This window comes from Aspergillus flavus, chromosome 4 (assembly GCF_009017415.1).
Source record: "Aspergillus flavus chromosome 4, complete sequence".
In the NCBI taxonomy this organism is placed as follows: domain Eukaryota; kingdom Fungi; phylum Ascomycota; class Eurotiomycetes; order Eurotiales; family Aspergillaceae; genus Aspergillus; species Aspergillus flavus.
The window spans coordinates 4,780,809-4,795,894 of record NC_092405.1 but is presented as its reverse complement, the minus strand read 5'-3'; the positions used below and the strand labels follow the sequence as shown (position 1 = coordinate 4,795,894).

Sequence of the window (15,086 nt, the reverse complement as noted above, 5' to 3'; positions counted from 1 at the left end):
TGGCAAACATAGCTGCAGGGTGAAAGTGTAGCTGGACACAAGCGTTGAGGCGCAGCTCAGGTCTATTCATATCAAAGATGCCATCAGTCAGTCAGGACTAGCGACATTCGCAAAATCGAGATGAAACTGAAGCAAATGATGAGTATCTGTTGCTGGCTTAATGTTTGAATCCCAGTTGTGCTCTCTCCAAACCATGGGAAAATGTTCATACAAGCCTTCCAAGGATATCTTATGAACCACCAATTCCGTTTTAAAGAATAGAACTGTACAATTATTCCAAGATTAACGAAATGGTTTCTTATAAAATATCCTCACCACTTTCAACAGTCTCCTCCATATATTTCTAGCCAGGAATGACCATAAGCCGCGGAGTTACCCTGTACGAATTGCTGTGTTGTGGCTATTCAAGAGAACATGCATATGCATGCATATGTATGTCCTGATGATTTCTTGTAGGCCGATTAGTGGCTGCTTGATGACCGATAGTCCCGGCGGACAGTTCATTGAGGGGCAGGGGTTACTAGCGCCTGGACCACGGCCTAATGTCAGTTCTGTGTTCTTTCACCTACCCTAGTGCGGGGTACGCTCCGTTGCCTTGTGCTTCTGGATACACAGTATAATTGTCCGCATATGAACTAGGGGGTTGTAAGAGAGGATGTAATAGTCGGTACTTACAAAGTCGTGGTAAAAGGCCGGAATAAGCCAAGTGTGTAAGGTTCGCACAGTAGTGAGCCTCACAACTTGGACAGAAGCTCACCATCACACTGGGTGGAATAGGCGCATCCGGTATACATTGGATCAGGACCTGGTCAGGCCACGGACAACGCCTTGATCCTCACCTTCGCCTCCTCGTTGAAGCATCGCCTGCGCAATTTCGTCCACACGAATGTTCCCGTCCGCTCTTTCGCCCTTGTCTGTCTTCAGCGGCAGCCGCGAGAACCTACCGCTTAGGGTACTCATCAGCGTCGGCGAAGCCCCTAACACTACTGTGTGTACTAAACACCCCCAGCGCCCTGTGCACACCAAGCCTCGCGGGCTTGGCGAACGCGACAGCCACTAGGCGAGTAAGCAGGGGACTGCCGCTGAGAATGGCGCGAGCACTCGGAGCACTCGCATACAAGATACAATAGCAACACAGCGAGTATCATTAGCCCGTTGTTGATTCTCCCTGGATAGATTAGTCGGCGGAGTTCTGGGTAGAGAGACATTACAGGGAGGGAGAGGAGAGCGCGGATAAGAAGAAGGGCAGGGCCACGAGTACAGATGCGACTGTAAGCAGGCATAAGCAGTGTTAAGGATGCTGGATTGCTGGTAATATTAGAATGTCTTCTTTTCTTCTTTCAATTTACTTTTCTTTTCTTTTTTTTTTTTTTATTTCTGTCCTATTTCACGACCAGAACTACCATGCATGACTGCCTCTCTTATAACAATGAGGAGCCTGATGCTGGATGGTTCACTGAGGTTATGGCGTCGTTAGCCAGGCGGGTGCAGAATAGATATGTTAAACAAGTGTCAGATTTCTTTGTCTGCAGGAATGCATCGCAATACAACAAAGTAACTGCTACAGACTCCCACTCCATCTAATCGGGCATCAGGAATTGTCTCAACTATCCTGGCTAACAACAAGTAAGACTAAATCCTCATCAACCAACGCACGAGACCTAAGGTTCGCAGTCACCCACGCACAGACGGCTTTCATGGCTACAGCCTCATATAGGCCTCCAGTTGCGCACGTTAATCCTACGCCTTATGATATCAATCTACCTTTCCTATCCCCCCTTGGTTTGCCTAATTCACAATATCGATGGAACATGTGGCATGGCATAGCACGGCCGTGTTACCCCATTTACGTACGGTTCTAGACTTTGTTTTGGGGTTGATCCACTCCTTGTTTGGCGCTGACGTGCGGCGCCGAATCAGACGGAGGAAATCGTTTCTTGCAGGGTTGTCTTGAGTTCCTCCCAAGCGGAGCGATCGTCGCTAGCGTTGGATTGTAAATGTAGGATTGACAGCGGTTGTGTTGTATTGACAAGGCTCTAGCTGGCAAATCTACGTACTTTTCTCTCATGCTGCATGGCCCATATCGATTACTTTCCCCGCTTATCTGCTCTTTGAGTGTTCAATGCGAAAGTCGTTGTGTTGCGGTACGATAAGATGGAGAGGCGTCGCCTTGTCTGGCCATCATGGCTCCTGAGCCTGGTTGGCGAACGGTTAGGCAGACGTGTTGCTCGGGCGCCAATACGACAGGGATGTTGCTACCAGGCTCCATGTGGGATAAAACAATACGTTCCCAGGAGGCTCGTGCCGGACAAGGCTATCGTTTCTTTGCCCCCAACAGCGGCTATAAAATGGAAAAGACCTCCGCCGCGGAGGGTAAAAAAGAAGAGAGAGCGAGTAATCTTAGTACTCACAACAACCAAAGAAAAAGAAAAGTAAACATACCGAGGGTCCTACGTTACAACTCAAGTCTAACAGAATCCCATAATGGCACGCACTGCCCGGCGAACGAAGACAGCAGCAGCTTCTCACCGTCACACGGCAGACCACTACTGGCAGCAAGCCCTCGCCAGCCTCGACGCCGACTCCAAAGCCGCCCTCTCGTCCGTGTCCACCCGCAAGCTCGACATCATGGGCGCCGTCCTCAGCGCCGCCGAGGACAAGCGGCGGCTCTGCGTCCGCAAGCAATGGAAGTTCAGGCTGCCGAGCGGCAGGTCCGTCGTGCTCCGCGACGTGCTGGAAAAGGTTGTCGGGTGGATCGACCGGTTCAAGGCAGTGGGCGATATCGCCGCGCAGTATAGCCCGGAGCACGTTGCCTTGCCCTGGGCGGCATTTCGATTCCTGCTTACGGTCGTCTGTGGTGACGCCCAGGTGTTTGGGTCCATGGTCCTGGCTCTGGAGGTGGTGGCCCGTCTTGCGACGCGCTGCAGGGTCCTTGAGGAACTGTATTTGCGCCGGCCGTGTGATGCCTCGGGGGTCATCGAAGAGGCACTGGTACGGCTATATGCGGGCTCGTTGGTACTGTTAGCACAGATCATCAGGTTCTTTAAGAAATCTACTGGCGGTAAGATGTTCATTCAGTTGCCTCTAGAATCCGTTGGTGCGTTGATTCACTAATCGAGCTAGTCCGTCTTTTTTCTGGCGTTCTTCAGTTGGCCGTCAGCAGTGAGGACATCCAGGCACTTGAAGCCAGAGAGGCAGAAGTCCTTAAGCTGGCATCCCTGGCGGATACAAAGGTCCTACAAGCCCTCGACGCAAAAGTCGAGCAGCTAACCGCTGGAACAACAACCGTTCTGCAAGACCTGAACGCGCGATCTGCGCGACTGATGGATCTGACGGCAGCGAGGCACAAGTCCCTGGAGACCCAAAGGCTCGCGGACCTACTTCAGTGGCTATCATCCACCCCAGTCGCTCTGCACCACCGAGCAATCTCTGCCCAGCGGCTTCCCGGTTCAGGACAGTGGCTACTGAAACACCCGGCATTCCAGCAGTGGGAGGCCTCTAGTTCCTCATCGCTCCTCGTCCTGCATGGCGTGCCCGGGTGCGGCAAATCCACAATCTTCTCCGCCTGCGTCGACCATTTCCGCGCGCCCACACCACCATCGCAGCAGATCCCTGTACCCACAGCACCATGCGCTTACTTCTACTGCGCAGAGTCTCCCGCCCAGCCAGACCGGGCGTCGCCCGAAAATGTAATGCGCAGCATCGTCCGGCAACTCGCCGTCAGCCCCAAGGACGGAGCAATCGACCAGGGCGTTCTCTCCGTCTACGAGCGGGAGCTTCAAGAAGCCAAAGCCATAAAAACAGACGTCCGCGGGCTTTCGTTTGAGGAATGCATCGCGCTGATCCTGGACCTCACCATGGTGAATCCGGCATACATAGCGGTCGATGCGGTCGATGAGCTTCAGGCACAGGATCGCGCAACTCTGCTGGAGGGCTTGCGCCGCGTGATATCCGATTCCGCAAGTGTGGTCAAGATATTCATTACCAGCCGCGATAGTGTTCATCTGGACAACCTCTTGCCTCAAGATGCCGCTAAGATCAGAGTGACCCCTGACCTTAACGGCGGGGATGTTGCCGCCTACGTTGACCATCAGCTACAAACAGCGCTGCAGAAATGTTGTATCCTCAATGGGACCGTATCGAGTGCGTTGGTAAACCAGATGTCAAGGGCACTTATCAAGGGCTCTGGAGAAATGTAAGTTCGAATCCCTTCCTCGGAAATGTATATAGGGGAGGTTTGCTCTGCATAATGCTCATCATTCTTCCGTGTCGTGTTAGGTTTCTATGGGTGAAACTCCAAGTCGACTTCCTTTGCCGCAAGAAGACAGAAGACGATATCCTCGGCCCCTTGGCAAGCCTCTCGGCCAATCTCGACCAGATCTATGGCCGGACGCTGGCGGCGATTCTCACACTCGACGTCACAGCCAAACGAGTCGCGGAGCAAGTCCTCTCTTGGCTCCTCTTCGCTCGAAGACCACTCAGCGTGGAGGTGCTGCACGGCATCCTCCAGCTAGATCGATATGTGCAGCTTTCGAGGCGGGTTGATATTCTTGACATATGCCACAACCTTGTTCTTGTTGATCCTGGCCTCGATACCCTTGACTTTTGCCACCCATCCGCGCGAGAGTTTATGCAGCAGCAGGATCTGTTTTCTGCGGCCCGCGCAAATCAGCTTATCGCCACTATATGTCTCCAGCAGTGCATTGCGGGCCCAGCATCAGACCCAGATGCATCCCAGCTATCCAGCAGTACGCTGCCCGTGCAGGAACTGTACCACTACACTGCAGTATACTGGCCGGAGCATGTGCGAGACTCTGAAAACGAAGACGAGAAAGATACTCTCATGCAGGACACGGTCCTTTTTGTGCTCGGCGCAAACGACGACGAAAGTACGGTCAGTCCAGCATTTCTTGTCTGGATGGAGTGGATCCGCTCTGCTATCAAGAACTTGCCCCGTTACCACCAGATATCTAGCAAGTTCGAGCCGCTCCTGAGTACAGGAATGTCGCCGCTTTTCCTCGCGTGTGTGTTTGGGCTCTCAGACTTGCTGGACCGGGTCTTTGCGCTGAATTGGAGTCTCGATATCGAGGCGCGGAGTGATACAGGCCATACTGGTCTCTATCTTGCTTGTTCGTACGGCCATGACCATGTTGTCTCAAAGCTTCTCTCCCATAATGCCGATATGAATACCAAATGCGGCTCATTCGGGACACCTTTCAACGTTGCTTGTTTCCGTGGCCACGCGGAAGTCGTTCAAACACTTCTAGCCCACAAGACAGCGCCGCGCACGACAGCTGCGTTCTCCGACGCATTCAGAGCCGCGTGCCGAGGCGCGCGAGAAAAAGTGGCCCTCCTCCTCGCAAAAGCCTTTCTCCCAATCTGGACGGAGAGCGAATACCGCACTGCGCTCCAGGAGGCCGTCGAAGCCGGGTTCCGCGATCTAGTCGAATGGCTCATGTCCCCGGCGACAGCCGGCCCGTTTTCCAGCGTGATCGGTCCCTCTTCTACCCCGGACCAAAAGGGCTCAACTGCAGAGCGACTGCTACATACAGCGATCAAACGCGGTCAGGTCTCCGTTTTTCGCTCACTGCTGCGCATGAAGCCGCACTGGCAGGATCTCCTTCTGGGGGACGCGATGGCTCTCAGCAGTCTCTCAGATCACCCGGATATGCTATTAGCACTGCATGATCTTGGCGTAAACGTTGATGGAGAGGGCGTATTCGGTTCAACGCTTCGCAGCGCTAGTCTCATGGGGAATGAGCGCGCTGTCCGTCTTCTACTAAGTTGGGGAGCGGACCCTGCAGCGTCCGGAAGCAAAGGAGACGCGTTGCAAGCGGCAGCTCAGAATGGGCATTTGCAGATTGTCAGGCTCCTGCTTGACGAAGGTGCGGATGTAAACCAGACAGGCCCACCGCGCGGAACGCCGGTACAGGCTGCTGCATTCTATGGGCATTCGGATGTTGTGGACCTCCTGCTTGAGCGGGGCGCGGACATGTATAAAGGCGGAAAGTCGCAGGATGCGCTGTATGCAGCCATTGAAGGCGGCCATGAGGAGGTCGCAGCGTTACTGTTGAAGAAGGGCTACAGGGTTGCAGCTGGTGCCGATCTCCCAGGCATTATGCGAGGGAGCTTGGATCGTGTACAGCGTCCCTGGGAGAAGAAGCGCACGGCTGTGGGAGAGCAACGGGGCATTGGGACGGACGACAGTGACGACGGTCTGGGTGGCCCACTACTCACAGGCCCCGATGCGGTTGATTCTTACGAGGAAGACTGCGATGTGAGCCCCTCCGATCTGAAGGACTTCCGCGAGTACGACCATCCGGACCCGCCCCTCTTCAAGAGTGAGGCCAGAATAGGTACTCTCCAGCTAAGTGTGGTTGCAGGAGACGCTGATATGATTCGGCAGCTGATTCTACGACCTGACACGACTCAGTACGATGTAATACAAGCCGTCAGAGCCGCGGTGACAGCGGGCCAGCTCAACTCCTTACGCGCCCTGCTGGACGAGCAAACAGCTTTCTTCCAGGAGGACTTTCTGGACTTGAACAAGCAGCTTATTCTGGCCTGTGAGCACGGTCACGCCCATATTGCGCAATATCTCTCCTTGCTGGTGCAGCCAGAGGTGGGCGGGGCATCCTTAGATGAGAAGACCTGGGGAACTGCTGTTCAAGCTGCTGTGTCTTCTGGAGACCCTGATACGGTCCTTGTTCTACTCCGATGCCAAGCTAAGCCAGAAGCAAGCCATCTAAAAGCCGTGCTTTCTGCAATCCAATACGCTGTGGCGAAGCGGAACCCGTCTTGCTCTAAGGTTTTATGGAGTTGGCTGTTACAGGAGCGAGCAAGCCAAGGCTCACACAGGACCTTGGTCGACGCCTGTCTCGATCAGCAAAGCGGAGGAAGCCCCGAGTCGATACTGAAAGACCTGCTCGATGCCGCGCTCTGGTCTAGAAATGAGGAAATGGTGCGAACTGCAGCTGCAAAAATGGAAGAACACGGCTGCGATACGAGCGCCATCCTGCCAGCCTTGGCCTCAGCCTGCAGGCGTGGGTTCCGCGCGATCAAACCACTGCTTACTTCGGAGCGCTTCACTCAGTGCCACCTCTGTACCGCGTCGTATACAGCAGCAATCTTCGGCCGGCGCTGGGTCCTGAGTGAAATTCTGGAAGAGCTGGCTAGACGAGGGTTTCCCTTTTCTCGCACTCCTGTAGTTGACTGCGCCTTCATCGGCGCCGCTGCCCATGGCCATGTGGCGATTATAAGGACGTTACTAGAGACAAGTCATCTGCGAGAGAAATTTGCGAAATTCTCGTGGGCTATCACTCGTGCGATGGTCATCGCCGCGCATCGCGGCCATGAAGACATTGTCCAAGAGTGTCTGCGGGAGGGGGCCGATGTCGACGTACCTCAGGAGAAAGATACCGTCGTGTCACCACACTGGCGCGAGGACGGTGCCCTCGCCATTGAAGTTGCCTTTGACAAGTTAGGACCTATCAAGCTTGTCAATCCGAATGCCGAGATAACACACAACAAAATTGGAACAATGGACTTGAAGATCGAGGAGACAGCTCCGTCGCCAGACAGGCGATTATATCGTAGCAGGTCCATTTACACTGAGGAATGGACTGCACTACAAGCCGCACTGGCCGGCTTTGCAAAACACACCTGGACTTTGTCAGCGATAAGGGACGACGGCGAAATCACTGATGGAAGCCAGGGGGCGATGCAGCAACAGGAGAGGATCGTCTTTCTGATGCTTGAGCAGGGCTGCGATCCCAATGCTGAAAACGATTCAGGTGAAACACCCATCGAGACGGCCGTCAGGCTGGCGACTGCCCGAGTTGTCCAAAGGCTCATCGAGAGTGGCGTGGAGGTTCCCGGTGACGACAGCCTGGTCTCCCTGGCAGCGAAAAGGGGTTCTTTCCGCATTGTACTACACTTGCTGCAAGCAGGGGCTAGCGTCCCACGGACAGAGAATGGATCGCTGACACCGGAGATGCTTAAAGTTCTGCACCCCAGACTCAAGTCGGCGGATTTCAACGACAATCCAATGTCAATGGAGGAGGCTCGCAGGTTCATGAACAGGGGCATGCGCGCGCTGCTCAGGATGATCCTAGGCCGGTATTCTAGCCAGCGAGCCCGTAAATCCGGCAGCGGTATGCGCGCAGGTACCTCTGGTCGGGGTTTCCTGAGACTGGCCAGCAACGCCGTGTTTGGGAACCTCCTCGTGGTAGCTGCAACCGCGGGGGATAATGAATCTGTCAAGCTCCTGATAGACCACGGGGTGGATGTCAACAGTAACTCCGAGTTCTCGCCAGCAACTGCGCTGTCCGGGGCTGCGCACTATGGCCACCGACAAGTTATGAACACCCTTCTCGAACATGGAGCTGATGTAGACGGTGGCAACGCAAGGACAAAAGAGCCACTAATTATGGCTATCCGCGGCCGCCAACTAATGGCTGTGAAGACCTTGATTGAGCACGGTGCGCGGCCCAGTCCCGCTAGCCCCAGTGCGGATGCCTATCAAGAAGCGGTGGCCCTCGACGATACTAGGATCTTGGATTTCTTTCTCAAACACTCCGGGCCGCCAGAAACGACCATACTAGTATCAGCTGCCGCAGATGGGAAGGCGAACCATGTTCGTCTTCTGCTGGCAGCAGGAGCACGTGTCGACGATCTCGTCTCTCACCCACGTTTTGACAACGCGCCTGCCGGTAGGGGCACAGCTTTATACATTGCATGTCTGAACGGGCATACCAAGGTTGTCGAACAGCTTCTGGGAGAAGGTGCAAATCCGAACCTGGACATTAAGAGCACCAACGGTCTGGGTCTCCCACTCACTGCTGCTGCAGGCGCTGGGCATCTAGACATTGTTCGACTACTTCTTGATAACGGAGCTGATCCCAATGGTCATTCAATTGCACCAACAGACGGAGAGGCATCATCACGAGACGGTGATGAGGAATGGGAAACAGATGTAGACGAGCTGGCCCCGACAGCCTTGTCGGAAGCTTGCAGAAATAATCACCCTGCCATTGTGAAAGAGCTTTTATCGCAAGGAGCGACGATCTCGGTGGGGACAACCGATGTGGTCACGAATCCCCTCACTGTATTGTCAACAGGCCCTTGGTCGACAGCTCGGAAGGAAATGCTTGAGCAGCTGCTGGAAACGGTGTCAGAGGAAGCGACTGACGAACGCAAACAGGCGGTCAGAGACGCCTTGACAGAGGCAGCACTCGACCACAATTGCGACGCATTCGAACTTATAATGGAATACGTGGCTTCTAGTCCTTATACCCTCGGCCTCGCCTCTATCTGTGGCTCCGAGCGTTCTGTACTGCGCTGCCTGGACCAGGGCGTCGACGTCAATGCAGTTAACCCTAGCGGCGAACTGCCACTTCAACATGCAGCGTACAACATGCATTCGGGCGTGGTCCAGCTCCTTATCGATCGTGGGGCGGATGTAAACCAGCTCGAATACATTGTCGAGGACAATGGGCAAAACAGCACTACGGCACTCATGGCCGCGCTCTCCAGTTTCCTATTAATGCTACAAGGCGACCATACACGACAAAGGACGCGCGACCGACTGGCTATCCTTGACATGGAAAGAATAGTGCAATGTCTTCTGGACAGCGGCGCCAACCCCGAACTTGGGTGTCTCTCCAATCACATCAAGGCCCTTCACATTGCATGCTGTATTGGCGACCCCAGCCTTGTTAATCTCCTCCTGGATCGAGGTGCGAGATTTGACTCGGACGGTAGTGATCACGGTACTCCTTTGTTCAGTGCTTTAGATTGGAAGCGCCCAAGGGTAGTCCGGCTGCTTTTGGAGCGCGGCGCGGACCCCAACGCGCCTCGGGTGCTGGAGAGAGATGTTCGGCAGGATGAAGGCGGCGAGGATGGCAATAGGCTTCAGACACCGCTCGAAGCTGCACTTGGAAAGGTCGACAACATGGTCCTTCTCAAAACGTTCCTCCAGTACGCAAAGGGTCTGAAGGTTTCTGGCCGCGCGTTGGTCGCAGCCGCACAGCAGTTTGCGTCTGAGGATGCCAACCCTACCGTCTCAGAGCTCCAAGTGATTCTAGAGTCAGAAGCGGGGAGCCTGGTTGACGGTATCCCCAGTGAGGTACTGGACATCCTCGATAGATCCTGGGTGAGGAATGAGCATGCGGTCTGGGATATTGTTGCGCTGCGTAGTGGCGATAGGGCCAGGGTTGATCAGCTGCGCAAGGAGAGACGAACAAGGTTCCCGCCCAGCTGGAGTTCTCGCCCAACCGGGATGCTCCTGCTATCCGAGTACCGCACCATGATGGAAGGGGGTAGATTCCAAGATGTGCTCTAGTCAGCTGCAGTACTGGATGATACTGGATTTTATCTATCAGTAGCAGTTTATGATTGATAATCCAACCCGATAGCTTGCTTCTTCTCCGGGGTCCGAAGACATACAATACTTACACCGCAGACTCTGTACATACATTCCCAATACAACTTGAGTCCGGTCAACACTGGTTATAGTCAAGTTACAAGTAACCCCCAATGACCTTGTCAGTATAACTCCAGATCGTCTCAGCAGCCCCGCTGTCTTCAAGAGAGTCAAGAATCCGAGAAACGCTGCTCAATGTCTCTAGCTTATCGCCCACACATAGGAGAGACCCATCCCTCGTCCCGCGAACAGTCAGCCCAGCAGCCTCGCCCTCCCCCATTGGAACACCCACCCCACCATACTTAGCACTCGTCATCAGGTAAAGCGCGCGCTCCCCAGCTTGAGCAGGAGTCGAGCGCTCAATATCATCCGGGGCAGGGGGTCCAGCATGTTCTCTGCTGCTGTCCCATTGATCGCCCCAGCTTTTCTTGAAGATCTCAGTATACACCAGGCCAGGGTGGTGGTGTATCACCACGATATTCTTGTTTTCTGCCTCCTCGGATAACCGCCTGAGGCTGACGGAGGTCATGGTAGCAACATGCCCCGCATAGCTAGGGACACTGAAATGGCCGTCCTGCTTGAGCTGCAGGTCGTCGAGGAATAGGTTTTCGGTACTCGTTTCAGCACCCGCAGCGAGTACGTTCACGATCCGCGGCCGGAAAGACGCATCATGTTGGGACTGAGTCGTTTTGGCTTTGGCCCGGAGGAGGGGAAGGAGACGGCGGATGAAAATCTGTCGGCTGTAGTACGCCACGGCTGTGGATAGCTCAACGCCTTCTGTAGATTCTGCAATTGGTGTAAAAGTTATCAGCAGCCAAACAATCTTGGTTGGATGGATAAGCTGTTTGAGCTGAACATGGATGAGCAAAGAAATTGTGATTTTGGTTGGTGTCTGACGTACCCTGTCGTCCAAGGAAAGGGAGGAAGCCAGCCGAGAGGAAAAGCAAGTCAATATAGCCCTCACGCCTAAGGATAATATTCGTCAGGCGCTTGGCTTCGGCCAGCAAAGAGATCTCCCCCTGAAGAAATACCAATGTGGCAGATGAGTATGAAGCCCTCAACTCGCTCAGAGCAGGCTCGAACGCTGCCTCATCGCGACCGATTATGTACGCCTTCACAGGGAAGCCGGTAGAGATAAGCTCTGTCAGGGCTGCCTTGCCAATTCCTGCTGTTGCACCGACGAAAACGGCGACTTGCGGGACTGTAACAGCTGTGAGCTGCTTGTTTGATGCTCGAACTCCGGTCAAAGGAGTCATATTGTGAACAGTAATCGTGGACAGTTTTGTCTTGCTTTGGTGTCTTCCGAGATCGCGATATGGAAATTTCGAGGACATTCAAAGACATACTTGCTTTCGAAGGCACTTTATACAAATCTCTATGCTGCGGTTACCTGGTAATTAGACACTAACCCGGAGGGAACAACTGTCGGGTTCGGAAATGTCGACAGGCCGAAGAGCGATCCGCTGACAAATAGCTGTAAGAATCAGATTAACGAAGAACCGTGGACGGAAAAACGCCTGGAAGGTAAAAGCACATTTACACACTCTAATTCGGTTGGGTCAGTGTTTTGTGGCTCCCCAACGACAATTTTCCCCGGCTCTGAATGCAATGTCCGTCCGATGCAGCGCTATAAAATCATCCCCATGTAGAAACTTGTGCACATATGTTACTGTAACACTCTCGACTCTCGACTACCTCAATTCACAAGTCAAAAGAAACCTCTCCTCTAGCACTCACAATCATGCTTGTCCTCGTCGCTGGTGTCACGGGAAACCTGGGTTCCCGTATGATCGACAGCTTCATCTCGAGAGGCCATCAGGTTCGCGGACTAGGTCGCAATCCTTCCAAGCTACCCAGCGAGCTCCGCCAAAAGCTGGAGAACTTTGTTGAAGTCAGCTCCTCCGTGGACGTCACCGGCCTAGAGAAAGCCTGCCATGGCGTCGATGCCGTCGTTTGCGCCTACCAGGGCCACCCAGAGCTCGTGGTGGAGGGTCAGCTACTCTTGCTCCGCGCTGCAGAACGAATGGGCGTGAAGCGCTTCGTTGCCAACAGTTGGAACTGCGACTGGCGCGACATGACTCTGGGAATGCAGGAGAGTTACGACCCCATGCTCACATTCCAGCAGCTTGTCAAGCTGACCTCGACTATCCGGCCCGTCTACATTTTCACGGGCGTTCTGGCCGAAGTGCTCTTCTCCGTGCCGGGCCATGGCGCCTTCACGCCAGCGAACAAGGGTGTCTGGGATCCTAAGGATAAGCGGATGGAATATTACGGGAACGGGGAGGATATCTGGTACTGGACCTCTGAGCGCGACGCTGCAGAGTTCACGGCGGAGATTGTGCAGCTGGAGGAATATAAGCAAGGTGGTTACTGGAATATTTACTCGGGCGCTCATTCCCTACTTGACATTGCCCGGACCTATGAAAAGGTAAAAGGCAGGAAGGTGACGGTCCAATGTAAGGGTTCGATAGAAGATCTCAGAAGAGAGGCCCTTGAGGCTAGGAGCAAAGCGACGAAACCCTTAGAGTACTTCGAATACTGCGGTCTCTTCTACCAGCTCTACACTAACGACGGGACATATCGACACCCTTGTGTTATCAGCAAGAGGCTACATGTGGAGACGATCTCCTTGGAGCAATTTCTAAGCCAGAATCCATCCGTGTAGCATATACTGCATGGTGCATCTATGTATCCTCCATTCTTGAAGTATGCCTTTAGACAAGTATTGCTACTCTTCCAATGTCACTACCGGCTTGATTATAAATCCAGAGTAGCTTCCAAAACCCGGGATACAAACTTCTTGTTTCTTCTTTCTTTCTCCCCCCCCCCCCCCCCCCTTTTTTTTTTTTTATCCGTGATCCAAACTCGTCAGGAAGATCTTTTCTCGCTATTCGAAGGCGTTATCTTCTTCTCAAGACATCCGCGCAGTGTCTGTACATCTCGTCGATATATCTGCGCACAGCTTTGTGCTGCGTAGGACCTGGCATCGACTTTTCAGCAGCGAACTATCTGAATTTCATGGTCTTGCCATCCACGTCAAGGCCATCATGGGATAAACCTCCCTAAAAGTCGGCGACATCTTCATTAGAGACGCGGAAGCGGAGTCAGACGACTATCCGTTTGCAAACCATGTTCGCCCCAGTCATGCTTGTCAAAATGAATTGTGCGTATACCGAGTGACTCGGCATGTAAGGAAGACACAATGCTCTGGCCAATAGGGGCATTGATGGCGACGGAGATATCGGTAATTAGTTCGTTGCAGATTACTGTATTACAATCTATAAGCAGAGACGTGACATACCACGGACGAGGGTCCATGTTGAGTTTAGTCAGTGCAGGTCTCGGATGAACTGACGGACGGACGGACGGACGGAACGACGGCCGGGACGACGGGCAACTCGATAAAACCCGACATGTTCATCATTTTACGGCGGACTAAATCTAGCTAACGGACAAAACTTCGGATTATCGGATTTTTTACCGAAATCTCGCTGTTTTACATTCGGCCACCACTGCCACGCACTTTAAGATATAGATTTAATAAAGCTCTAAAATATACTATTATATAGAATATTTATGATTAAAAATTTAAGATAGTAGTTTTATCTTATATATAATCAATAATATTTATTGAATCAATAGTGGTAGTAGTAATAGTAATAGTGCCGAGTGGTAGTGCTGTATTGGTAGTGGTAGTGGTGGTGGTAGTGGTGGTGGTAGTGGTGGTGGTAGTGGTGGTGGTGGTAGTGGTGGTGGTGGTAGTAGTGGTGGTAGTGATGGTAGTGGTAGTATAAGACTAGATCCTAATCTTTAGGGTTATTATATCTAAAGTTATTATGGTAGAGCTAATATACAGTGCGTTGGTATTGGTAAATTTGGTAATATTTTATTTTGTCCGTAAGCTAGATTTAGTCCGCCGTATCATTTAGCCTTTGTATCAGCTTTTTATCCGAGTAACAAGGGCCGACATGCCAGCTCAACGCATAATTTTTGACATGAAAATAGTCAAAACTTCAGGACATTGCAGAAATGGTATAAAGATGGCAAGCTAGAGGTTTCTAATCTCCCTCAAGTTTCCTAGAGTGGGTCGTAATGATCCCACAGTCTAAAGTTGTGCTCCACAAGTTCGATCTTTACCTGCTTCCACTTTCTGCGCAGGCGATCCTTCTCCTTTAGGCGTCATACCCCTGCTCTTTTCGTTGAATTATACTAACGTTCTCGGTGGTCACAATACCTCCTAGTAATAGTCGACATCTAGATGCATTATCTCTCTCCTATTCCTCACGTTGCTGCTGGGTCATCTAGTCAAGTTGTTTCTGTTGACTAGCAGCCAGGCACCTGTATTTTGTGGTTTATTGTTTTTGTGTGTCTCAACCACGTCCCTATGAATCGTGGAAACTTCCGCCAAAATCGAGGAGCAATACTATCAAATTAGGACCACGGCCTCGAATGCATCTTCACCTTCTCTAGACTTCAGTGTAGACAACTTCCTTTGATGCGCGCAATGAGCAGTGTCGGTGTGTCCATTCATCGTTGCCCACTCAACTCCCTGGGAACGATAGATGGTACCCGCCTGGTGCGAATATGCCTTATAGTTGCGGACCAAAATAACAAAATGGTGCCGAGGGACCGACCGTTCCGGAGACAGCGAGGTGCCGATGGC

At 52.7% G+C, this 15,086-nt stretch overlaps 3 protein-coding genes across 3 annotated transcripts; 2 read left to right on the top strand and 1 right to left on the bottom strand.

Moving 5' to 3' along the window:
* Positions 1-561: 561 nt before the first annotated feature.
* Positions 562-13,273, top strand: F9C07_2284211 (ankyrin repeat-containing domain protein). Its single transcript, XM_041292531.2, has 4 exons — positions 562-715; positions 778-3,061; positions 3,124-4,195; positions 4,279-13,273. Exons 2-4 carry the CDS (start codon positions 2,485-2,487, stop codon positions 10,340-10,342), a joined length of 7,713 nt encoding a protein of 2,570 aa, XP_041147015.1. The 5' UTR covers positions 562-715; positions 778-2,484; the 3' UTR covers positions 10,343-13,273.
* On the bottom strand, positions 10,521-11,679 carry F9C07_10111 (putative short-chain dehydrogenase; the record flags this gene model as incomplete). Its single annotated transcript, XM_041292504.1, has 2 exons — positions 10,521-11,209; positions 11,325-11,679. The coding sequence occupies 2 exons, from the start codon at positions 11,677-11,679 to the stop codon at positions 10,521-10,523; spliced, it is 1,044 nt and encodes a 347-aa protein (XP_041147014.1).
* Positions 12,165-14,217, top strand: F9C07_10112 (putative NAD dependent epimerase/dehydratase; the record flags this gene model as incomplete). Its single annotated transcript, XM_041286167.2, has 2 exons — positions 12,165-13,084; positions 14,100-14,217. 2 exons carry the CDS (start codon positions 12,165-12,167, stop codon positions 14,215-14,217), a joined length of 1,038 nt encoding a protein of 345 aa, XP_041147013.2.
* Positions 14,218-15,086: the final 869 nt, after the last annotated feature.

Excerpts from the sequence above, each read along its gene's own strand:
- F9C07_2284211 (XM_041292531.2), top strand. The coding sequence starts at position 2,485 with ATGGCACGCACTGCCCGGCGAACGAAGACAGCAGCAGCTTCTCACCGT. Across the intron at positions 3,062-3,123 it reads CTTTAAGAAATCTACTGGCG|TCCGTCTTTTTTCTGGCGTT; the intron begins GTAAGATGTTCA and ends TAATCGAGCTAG. Across the intron at positions 4,196-4,278 it reads ATCAAGGGCTCTGGAGAAAT|GTTTCTATGGGTGAAACTCC; the intron begins GTAAGTTCGAAT and ends GTGTCGTGTTAG.